The sequence below is a fragment of the Gallinula chloropus genome (genome assembly GCF_964237585.1).
Source record: "Gallinula chloropus genome assembly, chromosome: 1".
Taxonomy (NCBI): Eukaryota; Metazoa; Chordata; class Aves; order Gruiformes; family Rallidae; genus Gallinula; species Gallinula chloropus.
Window position 1 is genome coordinate 213,153,622 of NC_140085.1, and position 15,937 is coordinate 213,169,558.

At 43.4% G+C, this 15,937-nt stretch overlaps 1 protein-coding gene across 1 annotated transcript in view; it reads right to left on the minus strand.

Annotated features, from left to right (window-relative positions):
• The window catches only part of STARD13 (StAR related lipid transfer domain containing 13), a gene marked incomplete at both ends in the record, with an annotated part of 297,240 nt that overhangs the window by 250,251 nt on the left and 31,052 nt on the right, over positions 1 to 15,937 (minus strand). The window contains 2 exons of the mRNA XM_084279657.1: positions 4,763 to 4,897; positions 10,262 to 10,408. Of these exons, the coding sequence (XP_084135783.1) occupies positions 4,763 to 4,897; positions 10,262 to 10,408 (282 nt within the window). The remainder of the gene's footprint in view (positions 1 to 4,762; positions 4,898 to 10,261; positions 10,409 to 15,937) is intronic.

The following is a 15,937-nucleotide window of genomic DNA, read 5'->3' on the forward strand; positions in this document are numbered from 1 at the left end:
CACACTGCATTGGATACTGTGTTAGCTGTGAGACCCAGAGGGTTTTCAAGCCACCTGCTATCAGACTCCTACGTCAGACCATCCAGGTCTCCAAGTTTCCTCTGGCCATTGCATGGAGAGGCAGGCACTTCCCAGCAAAGGCCAGAGCCATAGGAGGGATTTAGCTCCCCCACTTCTAAGCACCTAGGCTTCAGCCAGTCACTTCTTCAAATAACCAACCAACATCACCTCTTGAGGGGGAACAGAACACTTCAAACAGGCAACCTGCATTCATGTGACTACTTCAGGTGAAGTGGATTTTGCTGTAGAAGTGGTTTGGTTTTTTGCCCCCCTCCATTAATGAAATCTCTAGGATGTAGACAGAGATGCAGAAATGCCAGCACCCATCAGGTGGAGCTTTTGCTGTCTCTCAGGCACCTGACTTCACCACCACCTTGGGTACATATCTCCTTTAGTGCTTCACAAGTAACGTTTCTCACAGTGAAGGAACTTTTTGGGGAGAAGGATGGAGACATGACATGACACATCACTGCTGTACAAAACATGGTTTTCCTTATTACTCTCTCAACATGTTGCAACAAGCGTGAGTCATTTTTATAGGCACAGAAACAGAATACCTACTGTGGCACAAGTTTTCTAAAGAAACCTTAATTGCACCTTTTAATATGACAGCCTAGTTGGTGTTCATGAAAGTGTTCTGCTAACATCACTACTTGTACTGAAAAACAGCTGTGTCCCACATAATTCTCTGCATATTATTGCTGAATTACAGCTTTCCTGCTATTTCTAACAATATTTCTCTGCTCATCTCAGTAAGTTATGGCGTATTTGGTTCTCTAAATGCCTGGGTATATGAGCTCCTCAGGAGTGGACACAGATAAGCTCATTCTGACCTCCTGAAATGGAAGAGAAGAAAAACTAGCTCATCAGAATACAGTGGATCTGATTTCATAGAAACATAGAATCATAGAAATGTAGGGGTTGGAAGGGACCTGGAGAGATCATGGGGTCCAACCCCCCTGCCAAAGCAGCTCCCCAGCTCATATTGCACAGACAGGCGTCCAGACGGGGCTGGAATCTCTCCAGAGATGGAGACTCCACCACCTCCCTGGGCAGCCTGTCCCAGGGCTCTGGCACCCTCACTGGGGAAAAGTTCTTCCCCATGTTGGGGTGGAACTTCCTGTGCTCCAACTTGCAGCCATTGCCCCTTGTCCTGTCCCCACAGACACTGAAAAGGGGCTGCCCATTCCCCCTGCATCCCCTGCTTAAGATAATTATAAACTTTAATTAGTTCCCCCCTTGGTCTTCTTTTCTCCAGGCTGAACAGTCCCAGCTCACTCAGCCTTTCCCCACAGGGGAGATGCTCCAGGCCCTTCATCATCTTTGTAGCCTCCTCTGCACTCTCTCCAGGAGATCCCTGTCTTTTTTATCCCAGGGAGCCCAGAACTGGACACAATACTGCAGGTGGGGCTTGACCAGGGCAGAGTAGAGGGGGAGGATCACCTCCTGCGACCTGCTGGCCACACTCCTCCTGATGCCCCCCAGGATCCCATTGTCTCTCTCAGCCCCCAGGAGCTCTGTGTGTTTTACCGCTTGGATCGTGGGAGTCAAAGGGTTTCAACCTGGGTGTGACACAGAAGGAATCAGACCTTTCCATCACCAGAATCCGTCAGTAAAGCTGTAGTAGTAGTTAACTCTGGCTTTTTTAAAATACATACTTAAGGATTAAGCAGTAAAAATTTGGGTGTTGGAGGGATGAGACAGGCTCACGTGGACTGCGTGCCTGAAGCCGGCACAGCGTTGCTCATAGCTGCCAAAAGCAGCACTTTGAAGGAAGGTGGAGACAGGACAAGGGGCAATGGCTGCAAGTTGGAGCACAGGAAGTTCCACCCCAACATGGGGAAGAACTTTTCCCCAGTGAGGGTGCCAGAGCCCTGGGACAGGCTGCCCAGGGAGGTGGTGGAGTCTCCATCTCTGGAGAGATTCCAGCCCCGTCTGGACGCCTGTCTGTGCAATATGAGCTGGGGAGCTGCTTTGGCAGGGGGGTTGAACCCCATGATCTCTCCAGGTCCCTTCCAACCCCTACAATTCTGTGATTCTATGATTCTATTAAATGATCTGCTCTCCTGAATGAAATTTGCAAACACCCAGTTTCAACATTTATCCCCAGTTTAAAGCACTGGCAGATTACAAAAGTAGCCCAGTAATTTCTAAAGATTTCTACTGGGTTTCTAAACCAGACGGAGCCCTACGCAGCCGTAGTACTTCCCGCGTTACACTGCTGTTACTACAGTATTAAAAATGGTTGAGACAATACCTGTGCTGTACTGATGAAGATTCACAGAACTGCTATTTATTTATTGTGCTAGTTATTTCCTGAATTCCAACAAAAAGAGATACACAGACCAGAAAACACCAAAAGCTACTTTCTCTGCCTTCTCCCCTATGCAGTGGTAGCCAAACAACAGCGTTACTGCAACATCACTTCAAAAATATTGACATAGTACCAGTGGGAAAGAGGTTGAGCAACTATACTTGTACATGCCTGAACATTTGGCCAAGGTAAAAAACAAATAAAGTTGGAAAATATCTGACTTTGTAGTGAATTCCACTCTCTATTCCAAGCAGAACATGTGAGAAATCAGAAAAAATATTTGCATTTTTGCAGAATTGGAAAACAGAAAACTTGTTTTCTAGGGAAGGGAAATAGCTGGTAGGATGACAGTAATGTTTCCAATTAGCAGGCAAACAAAGCCCACCTTCAAATTTACATTCCAGTGCACAGGAGGAGGCTCATTTAATGAAATACAGTATTTGTATGGTGGTATGTGTATCATTCTTTGGGAGATTGGCAGTATGACAGTTTTAAAGATACCTTTAACAGATTTTATTTTACTCAAAATTGCATAGATAACTGGAGAAAAGCACCTCATCAGGATAAAGAACTGCTGAGCCACTGACCTAGCATGTAGATTTTGCTAAAATCTACTGGCTTTGGGATTGCAGAAAGGGAGGGTGGCATATGGGATGCCAATGTTTGAAAATGCCTTTCTATTTGTGGAAGAGATGTTAGTAAGGCTGATACTCATGGCAAAAAATTACCAGACAGAATAAACTGTGACCCAGGCTAATGGGGAAACATTTTGGAGACAATGCCTCAGCAATCTAGACAAGTTCTTTGAGTGATCATCCAGCTATGGGTGATTTGGCTGATATAACATACTTCCATTTCAAAAAGCTTCTGATGAAGTTATCTATCAGACTCCAACTATGCTGTCAAGGAGGCAAAATAAAAAAGACATCAAGATTCTGTGATTCTGTGAAATGAAAATGTGTTTTTGTTGCTAACTAAAGGCCAAAAAATAAAAGGTTATTAATAATTGGTTGCTTTCTTTTACAGTGGATGGATAACAGTGGATAGATATTGCTTGAGAGTCTCACAGATATATGTTCAATGCATTCATAAATGATCTGGAAAATGGTGATTATTTTAATTACTGATGTTAATAACTACAAAAACTGACTCTCAGTTGCTGCAAAAGGACCTCATGAATGAGCATAAGATAAGCAAACAGATAAAATTCAATACCAATAAATACAGTCAGAAAAGAAGACCCCAGTCCCAGGTAATCACTGCTTCCTCTAAGAGTCCTAAGATTCAACTTTTCACAGCACAAGAATTACAGCCAAATTAATAATCCAGTAGCAAACTAGCAACCAGCAATAGGTGTTAATTCACCTACTCCACAATTAAACTTTGGAATTCATTGCTGCAAGATGCTTTGAATATCCAAAGGGCAAATGAATACAAATGAATACAAAAGATGTGACTAGTGACAAAAGCCCTTGGGGGCTAATAATCACAAAAGTGGTATACAGTGCCTGGCTTCCATGCACCTGCAAAATCAATACCTCCAAGGAAGCTGGGATGGCCTTCTGTCTCCTTATCCTGTTCTTACACTTCTTTCCTGAACATCCAATGTTGGCTACTGGACTAGAAGTACTTTTGATCCAATCCAGTGCAGGCATTTTTATGTTGTGTGATGCTCTACTGGCACTCAAGTAATTCAAAAACAAGAGGCAAAACCATCTGGATTTCAGAATCCAGACACTCATCCTAAAATAGCTTACATGCAGCTACTGAGGAAGTAAACCAAAGCCTTTTGAGAAAACCCTCTGACAGATTTTAACTGACTTAGATTGCAGACTACAGAATCACCCTGTAAAAAAACCCCAGATAAGCAGTGCTGTTATAGGTTAGAAATAGGGCTCCTCTAAATCTCTGGAGCTGAATGCCTCTCCTTACAGAGAATGCAGGGTACAGTCCCCCCTGGACTGGGCCTAACAAACAGCCAAATAAAAATCCTAAGAGACCAATTCTAAAACAAGCAATGAAGGAAAAGATGCAATGAAGAAAAAGACGTTGATCTGGTGCCTGGGATCCTTGACATCCAGCTTCCAGGTGAGAGAAGTTACTCTTTAGAAATGCCTACTTCATTTCACTGGGTATAAAGGCAGTCCAAGTGACTTGTTCAGATGCAGAAATCTTCCCTAGAGTTATCCAAAATCAGACTGTATGAATCCCACAGCCCTGGGGCCTCACTGAAGACTGACTTAACTTTTGTATGTCCTCCTATTGCAAACCCAACTCAGGGTGCTATCTGCAGAACAAATTACTTACAACTGTCATGATAAAGAGTAAATTTTGAGGTTGCTGAACCTGAGAGTCAGAGAAAGTTGTAAATATGCTGTAGCCACTTACATCTGTCTTAGGTCGAGCTCCAGTCGACCCTGGGTAAGGTAAACAGTCTGGATCCTGGTAGTCTGCTCTTCTGCTTTTCCGCGATCCCTTTCCTTGACGATCCCCACAAAAGCCTGTTTCCACTTCAACAGGGAACTGTAAGAGAATTTTAAAAACCCTGTAAATAAAGGCAAGTCATAAATATTTTAAATGTGAACCAAAAAACATCGGGATTTTATCTTTTTTAAGTCTTTTTTTTTCTCTGATGCAAGGTAAACATTTGGCTTCAACCTTGTTTCTTGAAACTATATCTGCTCCATCTTTCTAACATTTTGCCAAGTATCTAGACATTATGTGGTTCCCTTAAAAGCTAGTACACACAACTAGAGAACCAGTAAATAGTATCATAGAATCATAGAATCATAGGGGTTGGAAGGGACCTGGAGTGATCATGGGGTCCAACCCCCCTGCCAAAGCAGCTCCCCAGCTCATATTGCACAGACAGGCGTCCAGACGGGGCTGGAATCTCTCCAGAGATGGAGACTCCACCACCTCCCTGGGCAGCCTGTCCCAGGGCTCTGGCACCCTCACTGGGGAAAAGTTCTTCCCCATGTTGGTGTGGAACTCCCTGTGCTCCAACTTGCAGCCATTGCCCCTTGTCCTGTCTCCACAGAGCACTGAAAAGGGGCTGCCCATTCCCCCTGCATCCCATACTTCAGATATTTATAAACATGAATAAGGTCCCCCCTTAGTCTTCTTTTCTCCAGGCTGAACAGTCCCACCTCACTCAGCCTTTCCTCACAGGGAAGATGCTCCAGGCCCTTCAGCATCTTTGTAGCCTCCTCTGGACTCTCTCCAGGAGATCCCTGTCCTTTTTATCCCTGGGAGCCCAGAACTGGACACAACACTCCAGGTGGGGCCTGACCAGGGCAGAGCAGAGGGGGAGGATCACCTCCTTGGACCTGCTGGCCACACTCCTCCTGATGCCCCCCAGGATCCCACTGGCTCTCTCAGCCCCCAGGGCACACTGCTGGCTCATGGGCAACCTGTCATCACCCAGGACCCCCAGGTCCTTCTCCACAGAGCTCTTCTCCAGCAGCTCATCCCCCAGCCTGTACTGATTCAAGCAGTAGTCCACCTTCCTAAATATCAAGGAAATTTATCACCTCTGCCTTAGAAACAGAAATGGTTTTATTAAAATTCTTTGAAACCATCTTTTCACTTTATTTCACAGTTGAACAAAGACCCAGCAAATTCCCATTTCCAAATCACAGGCACTGATCTTTTCAAATCCCATTTTCCTTGTTCCCCAAACCTGGGGAGATCACACTGGATCGCTCCTCTCCCACACCATGTTTTGGAAGACACATCTCCTAACTCTGGGCCCACATGCACCTGGCCACATTGAATGCAATGCCAGGAAGAGATCCAGGATTGATGTGTGTGAGCAAGGTTTGTGCCGTGCTCCAATCCAGCAGGATCCAAGCTGGAAACAATCACAAAGCCAAGATCATGGGTGCACTGCAGGGAAGTCCCAAACTTGCGGGTTCAATTAATCAAAATCAGCCCATTTTCTGGCCAGACCCCTTCACAAAGGGACAGATTTGCCATTGGTCTTTGGTTTAGACACTGTCTAGTTCCCAGTTAATATATTTTTAGGGCTATAAAAGGAGGAGGCTTTGGAAAGTTGACAGAAGAATCAGTATGTGACCTTCTGAAAAATCTGAAGATAATACACTAGTGCAGAAGAACTAAAAGGATGTGTAAGTTAAAGGCAAAATTTTGTGCAATGAAAGTCATATCTCTAGCAGAAGGCAGGGAAATTATAATCAAACAGGATTTTGGTGTCACTATCCAGGGCTGATAAAGGACTAAACCAGAAAAACGTGATTCTCATTCTTCAGATCTGCTGGTTTTTCTGAACTGAAACTGAGCACTAGACCTCAAATGGCAACGAAGCAGATGGGTTAAACAGCAGTGAAATGCACTGTTTACAGCAAGACCATTTTATCTCTGCTATCTCATTTACAAAGTAAGGGCAACCAGGCTGGGGAAGGGGCTGGAGGGCAAATCCTCTGAGGAGCGGCTGAGGGAGCTGGGGGTGTTTAGCCTGGAGAAGAGGAGGCTGAGGGGAGACCTTCTCCCCACCTACAACTACCTGAAGGGAGGGTGTAGAGAGGTGGGCGATGGTCTCTCCAGACAGGGGACAGGAGATGGGACAAGGGGAAATGGCATGAAGCTGTGCCAGGGCAGGGACAGATTGGACATTAGAAACAAATGTTTTCCTGACAGAGTTGTCAGGGCCTGGAACAGGCTGCCCAGGGAGGGGGTTGAGTCACCTTCCCTGGATGTGTTCAGAAAAAGGGTAGCTGAGGTACTTAGGGATCTGGTTTAGCTTAGGATGCGAATGGCTGGACTTGATGATCTTCAAAGGTCTCTTCCAACCTTGTGATTCTCTGTGTCTGTGATTCTGTACCTCCTCCATTTCTAAGAAGCACTTTTTTTTGTAGGAAGGGTACAGGAGGAGCTCCTTTTAGAGGGGCAGTCCTAGCAGGTTTCCAATGCTAGCAGTTTGGTTGCTGGTATGTTCTGAAAGCCCAGCTTTTTGTACTTGCAGCCTGTATGTGTAGCATTGGTGAGAGAAAATAATCTGATGCCAATTAATTCTTTCTTATGCCTTTTCTGGACCAGATACAGAGTCATCCAGTCACTGCTACTGCCCAAGGCTAATATCCAATTACCAAAAAAAACCAAAACAACTTGCTGTTTACACAGAAAACTGACCTTAAGTTTTGGAAAATACCTTATTTACCAAAATACTACAAGATCCCCCCATTACTCTCACCCAGCATGCCCCATATCATTTTCATTAACTAGAAAATATTTAGATTTCTTCCTACAGATCTGCTGTCCAATGGGCTATTATTAATAACACGTTTCTTCACAATAGGAAAATGTGAAGAATCATAATCAAGAGAGTTACTTCTAATAACCTCCTAATAATCACAGGGTTACTTCCATCAACAGAGGAAAAAAGTCCCCAAATCCTTTCAAATCATTATTTCTTGCATCAGTTCCCAGCTTATATAATCGAAACTGGGTAAAAACATATGAAGAACACATAAGTGGTTCATTATTTTATAGAAGCCAAATTTACACAGTCACTAGTAAACATATGTCTGAGAGAGATCTTCCCATTCGAGTTTCACTGTGAATTACAAGAATAAAACATCTGATGTGTGTGGTGCAAATTACAAGCTCAAATAAGAAATATGGACCAAATGTGAGGAATCTATAGAAGATAAATTACTTAGGCAACTTGTATGAAAACAAAGAGTTTGTTCATTTATTTTCTGCTGCAACTGTCATTTTGAGGTTTTTAAAATCTGTTCCTTCACAGCAAATTCATCAGGAGATTTAGGATGACATATCTTGAACCTTTGACTGCATAGGGACACTGAGGCCAACCCCTTTTTAAGGCAAATTATTCTTAAATTTTTAAATTAGGGCAGGGGATGCCCTTGTTCAGAAATGGTTTGACTACAAATATCTTTGCAGGAGACAGCAAAGGGTGTCCTATCATCAGCTCCCTAACAGATTGTCCCTGTCTCTTTCCATGCTCTGTTCTCACCTGGAAGAACTTTGTGTTCCATGACCTCTCCAGCTCCTGCTCTGAAATTGGCTCTTGGAGGTTTAGAGGAAATTTCCAGTCTGCCAAATAAGGCCACAATAAAAATCCAGCTGATTCACATGATGTCAGCCTCTCCATAGACAATGAAAGTGAAACAAGCTCCTGTAACTGCTCAAATATCCCACTGAGGAAAATGGCAATTTTGGCACTGATGGTAGAAAGATCCCTGCAGTATTTCTGGACTTTCCTGAACAAATGCAACTATTGGTAAGGGAAACGTGTGCCAAGACAAGTGAGACTGGCTTGGAGGTAGGTTTTATCTGCTACTGAGCATGACCAGCCCTGTATCACTAGTAGAGGTTTTGGTAGGGGATTATGTCCCAGGAAGAAGGCTGTGCCCAGAGCCCCGTCCTCTATACACAGCAGATGTCCTGCCACTGGGCTTCAGTAAGAGAAATGCAGGCATCTGGGATGCTGGTGTTGGCATTCACTGTGCAACCCCTTCTGATGTCATTGTTCTGATGTATCAAAGGGTATCAGATAACAGTATTTGAATTTGGTTTTCTCTGGTCTACATGCTACACACACTTCATTGAATGCTTCAGTGATGAATTTGAAGTCCAGTGTCCTAGAGTGTTTGAGTAATGATGGAAAAAGAAGGATACCTGGCCAAAGCATTGGGTTTTGCCTTAGTAGAATAGGAACAGCTATAAAATCACAGGTGTTTGGATCACTGGTTACCAAAACCAGACTGCCTCACCATGGGAAGTGCTTAAAATCTAATGCCTTGGATTTCACTTCCAGTCAGAAAAGCAGACTACGCTGCCACTGCATTCTGACAGAAGACATTGAGCAGGAGGACAGAACACTGCCCATTAATAGACAAGCTAATGATGAAAATAATTCAGTTGGACAGACCTGGTTCTGGCTTGCTGACATGTACAGTAAGAAAGAAATGAGAAACAGTCATGGCCACTGTTCCTAACACTGCAGAATATGGAAACACATACTGCAAAGTGCAACGCTGAGATGTAACATCCTGAACTTCCCACCTTGAGGGACATGAGCAGTACAGACATTTGCTTGAAGAATTTACTTTCACAAACAAAGCATCATTGGAGAAGTAGCTATGACAAAAGCACTCTAACAAGCTCACCTTTCAGGAATTTCAAGCCAGCACCAACATTCAGAGCTGCAAAATCGATCTTAAGAACTGACTTTAATCATAGCTTAAAGCAGAGAACAAACACTTCTACTTCTCACACTGTTCACTCTCCAGTTATTTGCTTCTATAAAAAAAAAAAACTTGCTTATTCAAAAATTACTAAAATGCTATCATTGCTCCTTCATGCCATTTGCCCTGAAAGTAAAAGTTTGGGAAACTGTATGTCATCAACTGATGACACCTGCAATCACAAAAATATTCTTAAGTAGAGGAATGTGGCTCTAAATCAAATATTTGGATAAAGAAACAAAAATATTAACTCAACTTTTACTGAAGATCCATAGTGTCTCTCTTGCTGTTACGTATTTAAATAAACATAACAAGTGTAAACTGGCAAGTGCTGGAACTTTAACAATATTCTACCCTGAAAAAACTACCAAATGCTACCACCTGGATTCAAATTCCTCTTATAAAAGGTATTTAATGATTTTAAGGCACACTGAAAGAAAACTCAAAAGTTTTGCCCCATGGCATTTCTGTGGGTCTCTAAGCAGCCTATGAGATTTTGTTATTATTAAGTAAAAACTGTTACTGACTTCATTACCCTTTTTAACATGAGTTCCTCAGCCTATCCAGAAACACAACCAGATCTGGAAACCGTGGCTTGATGAGCATCTGATAGCTAAACATTACAAAACCTATCATACAACCCACAAATTCTTACCAGTTGCTCGTGCCTTTTGGTAGAAGGAGTGTTGGAGGGTGAAGAGCCAGCACTCAGAGCTTCTTCAATATCTAAGTTCAACTGTTCCAGCTTCTTCATAAGACACGACATTGAGTCTGACCATTCAGATCCTTTTCCTGTCTGAGTCTAAAAGAAATCAAACACACATTAAGTCTTAAAACATTCAAACCTTTCATGATTTGAAGACTTTCATTATTCTGGCTAGTCCTCAAGGCAAAAAAAAAAGCTGTCCAGCCCCTTCCCTGTCCTTGGGTAACTTTCTCCATTTAGAAAGTTTCAATTATCACCCCAACCCTGATGACAAATATTCATGGCTGCCCTTTATACCCAAATGATCACACTCCATCTCTGCGTATCTGAATGGCTTTCTAACACTTCATCTTGGATGAACCATTGCCAGCCCAAGCTCAGCACAATTAAGACCAAAACCAAAATAACTTTCATGTCTCCTTCTTAAGCCATTTCTATTTTAGTGACTCTCCAGTGATTGCTCGCTGTCAAACAGGATCAGGACATTCAAGGTCATCATGTGCACTGTATATTCCTTACTCTTATTCCAGACTTCATCAAATCTTGCAGCTTTCTTCTGCCCATCCATTAGGAGAATCTGTCTGTATGGCCAAAATTCTGTGCTGGTTTCAAATATTTTCTATTTTCATGAGTGCATTTCCCCCTTTTATCTCACCTGCCTCACTGGGTGATGAAAACCTTTAAGCCGTTGTAGTGCAACTGCTAAAAATAGTCTTCTTGTTTCTTACTTTCCTCCAAGTCCTGTCCCATGACTCCCCTTAAGCATCCTTCCATGGCTGCCCCTGTTCACTCTGCAATTATGTCCCATTTTCCCTCATTCAAATCAATCCCAAAGATCCACAAGAAAAACACAGTCACACTGACCTCCCTGGCATCACCGGCAGCTACCGCTCCCCAGCTTAGTCTCTGTTCTGCAGCTACTTCAGTTCTTTCATCTTTCTTACTTCCACAAGCAACACATATTTTCAGCACAGATGATCACTTCCTAGCAAGCAGTGCCAACAGGCTGAGCATACAAACTGTAATACCAGATTGCCATCCTGCCAAAATCTGAAGAGCCCCCTACGAGCACTCCGCGATCCCGAGGGGAGCTCGATGAGTATTGTTACTACTCAAACCTGACAAATCTCTATGGTGATTTGTTTCCTTACGAGTGTTTTGCAAGTGGGACAGAGAGATTGTTGCAATTTGCTTACAATCGTGGAAGGCGGCTTTACAAATAGAATCCAGGAGGCTCACTCCAGTATTACACTGACGTATATTATTACTAATGAAATTGCTCATCTTCACCACAGTAATTAAGGCCCCAGATCATCAGGCACCTGGTCCCATATTACCAACAGACACGTTACCTTCAGAGGGGCTAGTGTTGTCTTTGTTTTACAAGGCTGAAAATTAAATAAGCTATCTTTAGATTCCCAAATCTTTATTTGGAATCTCCCCCAAATTTTTTATAACCTTTGAGTATTTCTCCTGAAATGTTGTTAAAGTGTTAGACTGCATTTCAACTCCCTGGGTATTAAAATGATGTTAAACATTCTTTGGTTAATTCTTTGGTTAAATTTGTTAAACATTCTTTAGTCTTGCACTTGGGCTGGAAGAATCCCAGACACAGATACAGACTGGGAGAAGAGCTCCTGGAGAGCAGCCCTGCTGAGAAGGACTTGGGGATTGTGGTGGATGAGAAAATTCACATGAGCCAACAGTGGCTCTTGCAGCTCGCAAGGCCAATGGGATCCTGGGCTCCATCAGCAGAGGGGTGGCAGCAGGGACAGGGAGGGGATTTTCCCTCTCTACTCTGCCCTGGGGAGGCCCCATCTGGAGTCCTGTGTCCAGAGCTGGGCCCCCAATACAAGAAAGATGTGGAACTGTTGGAGAGGGTTCAGAGGAGCCACAAGGATGATTAGAGGGCTGGAGCAGCTCCCCTATGAAGAGAGGCTGGGGGAGCTGGGCTTGTTCAGCCTGGAGAAGAGAAGGCTGTGGGGGGACCTCATTGCAGCCTTCCAGTCCCTGAAGGGAACATACAAACAGGAGGGGAATCAACTTGTTCAAAGGGTAGACACTGGCAGGACAAGGGGGATGGATTAAAATTAAAGGAAGGAAGGTTTAGATTAGATCTTAGGGGGAAGTTTTTTACAGAAAGAGTGGTGAGGGGCTGGAACAGGCTGCACAGAGAGGTGGTGGATTCCCCGTCCCTGGGGGTGTTCAAGGCCAGGTTGGATGGGGCCCTGGGCAGCCTTGTGTAGCTCCAGGCCTGGAGGTTGGTGTCCCTGCCTGTGGCAGGGGGGTTGGAGCTCTGTGATGCTTGGGGTCCCTTCCAACCCATGCCATTCTATGATTCTATGATTCCCATCGTCTCCCCAACCATTTAAATATAAAACATAGGAAATACATGATGTTCCAGAAAAAAAGTATCAAAAGACACTCCTCATGTTGAATCCTTTCTGAAATGATCTTACCCAGGAAATCTGCATGCTCATAAATGTCCACAACACTATTCCAGACAAAGCAGAGGTTGTACATTAAGCAAGAATGCTCAAAAAAACCCAACCAAGAAGGGAGAAAAGGTAACCCAGCCCAAATTCCAGCAACAACAAATGTAGCAAGTCTGGCAAAGTCTTACAGGAAGGTTCTATTCCTCAACATGGTTAAACTGTAAGTTAAGGAAAAGGAGACTTAAGAATGTGCTTTCTTACTGATGGGCAGTAAACAGTTCTGAGGCACCAATCACGTAATGGAAATTTGTAAAATGTGTTTGAATTCATTGATCTATGCAAAAATTGTACATACCAGGTCACAAACATCAGTGGTTACATTAGAAGTTTGGATTTTTGAGTTCAGTAAAGACTAGGAAAGATCTGCACAAGTGCAAAAAGCCCATTTTTCTGTTCAGTGACAGACAAGAGTATTTCAGGGAGCTGGAGGGGTACCTGTAGTTTAGCATCTTCTCTAAGGAATGCAAAGATTAAAATTCACGGTGACTTTAAGAAAGGCTTCCAAATGTTTCTGATGAAAACACCCCAAATGCATGCAATAATGCACATATAACAGAGTGTAACAGTCAAAAACACAGCTCAGTGCATCAGAAGGGACACTTTGCCTTTATCCCTGCAAGTGTTTACCTATCAGAACGATACTCCCAGCCTTCACCAACACTCTGCAATACATCTGATTGAGCTGAACCCCCTCATTTTTACACATTCTGTGGTTTACTGCAGCAGAATTCAAACCACAGCCATTCCTTTAAAATGCAAGTCCTACAGAGTTTCCCCAAACTGTAATTCTCTCAGCTTTCTCCATTCAGTTCTGTCTCTCTTAGTTCAGTAGGACCCTATATTGTGCCTATTTAGGGGATGAGGAAAAAGATGGGTTTTCATTATCCTTCAAGATAAAGCCAAATGGGCCTAGTTAACAAATGCCATTCACTAATTGGAAATTTGGCACAAAAGCACCCTTTGGAACAACTGCTGATTGGCTATGTATTTCAAAGGTTGCCTGAAATTCCTGCTGAACAGCAACAACATGATGCTACTTACATTCAGAAATATACAGCCTGCACAGTAGGACTTCTAACCAGTGAATAAATTCTGCCTAATCCATTCACAAAGAACACAGCTCCCCAGTGTTCAGCCCTACTAACTAGGTTGGACACTCTCAGAGTGCTCAGAAGAGCAATAGTATCCGTGTGTCCTGCCCATAGCAACTGCAGAGGCAGTAGGGTCAGAGCATCTTTGGAAGGAAGCTTTTGTGTCCTGCACTTCAGGAGGAAGAAAAAGTCTTACTCTGAATTAATCTAAGAATCATGGTCTGTTTTATTCATTGTTTCACAAAAAGAAAAAAAACAGGGAGAACACTCCTTGCCATATACTCTCAAGGTCTCCTTTCTTTATGGGAGCCACAGTTATTCACTGATGCATGACTTTTGAAGTGATGTTACCTTTTGAAGAGCCTGAAAAGCTTTGAGACCAAAGAGCATTACAGGAACACTTTTTGTATGTTACCTCAGAATAAAGAATGATAGAATCATTTATGTTGGAAAAGGCCCTTAAGATCATGAAGTTCAACTGTGAACCTCGCACTGCCAAGTCCACCACTAACCCACATGCCCCTAAGCACCTACACAGCTTTTAAATACCTCCAGGGATGGTGACTCAACCACTTCCCTGGGCAGCCTATTCCAGTTATTGACAACCCTTTTGGTGGAGAATTTTTCCTATTACCCAATCTAAACCTCCCCTGGTGCAAGCTGAGGCCGTTTCATAGAATCATAGAATCATAGAATGGTCTGGGTTGGAAGGGACCCCAAGGATCAGAGAGCTCCAACCCCCCTGCCACAGGCAAGGACACCAACCTCCAGGCCTGGAGCTACACAAGGCTGCCCAGGGCCCCATCCAACCTGGCCTTGAACACCTCCAGGGACGGGGAATCCACTACCTCTCTGGGCAGCCTGTTCCAGTTTCCTCTCATCCTGTCCTAGAGAGAAGAGCATTAGTAGAAAGTGAGGCCAGTGAATCACTTGTCAAGAAAATCTTTCAAGGTGGAACAACTTTGTGTGTGAAGATCATGTCATGTATTAGGAAGAGGATGACATAGTGATCTTGAAAGCGAACTTCTTTACCATATGGATTTCTCAAGTCCCACATACTCAGGTTAAAAGAAATAAAATAAAGTAAAATAAAATAAAATAAAATAAAATAAAATAAAATCATAAAACAGAAGTATTAACCTCAGTGCTAAATTTCTATATTGGAAATATTGTGGCCAGCAGGACTAGGGCAGAGGTTGTTCCCCTGTACTCAGCCCTGGTGAGGCCACACCTTGAGTACTGCGTTCAGCTTTAGGCCCCTCAGTACAAGAAAGACATCGAGCCCCTCAAGTGTGTCCAGAGAAGGGCAAGGAAGATGGGAAAGGGCCTGGAACACGAGTCTCATGAGGAGCAGCTGAAGGAACTGGGACTGTTTGGCCTGAAGAAAAGGAAAAGTGAGTGGAGACCTTACAACTCTCCACAACTACCTGAAAGGAGGTGGTAGTCAATGGGGTGTTGGTCTCTTCTCCCACATAACTGGTGGTAGGATGAGAGGAAATGGTCAAGTTGTGCCAGGGGAGGTTAGATTGTATATTAGGAAAAAAATCTTCACTGAAAGTGTGGTCAAGCATTGGAACAGGCTGCCCAGAGAGTTGGGGGTGTCACAATCATTGAAGGTGTTCAAAAGCATGCAGAGGTGGCACTTCATGACAGGGTGTAATGGGAATGGTGATGTTGGGTCGACAGTAGGACTTGATGAATTAGAGAGCTTGAAGACCTTAAGAAAGCTTTTATATAGAATCAAAGAGCTAATTACTCTATGATTCTATATAAAATCAAGTGGTATGCAGTTCCTCAAACTTAAAGCAATTACAGGTGCAGCTATTATGGTTCAGGTAGTTATTGCATGTGAAGAACTAACTCAACTGTTTAATATTTACTAAGACACGTTTAGGAATCAGCCAACATAAAAATCAGTTGTAGGCTGCTACTTCCCACAGCGACCCCAGCTTGTTTTAGAACAGCAAGCTTGGTGTTCCTGTGACATGTACACATTCACACCCAGACTCTGCTCACTCACATAGCTGAAATTTCATTCC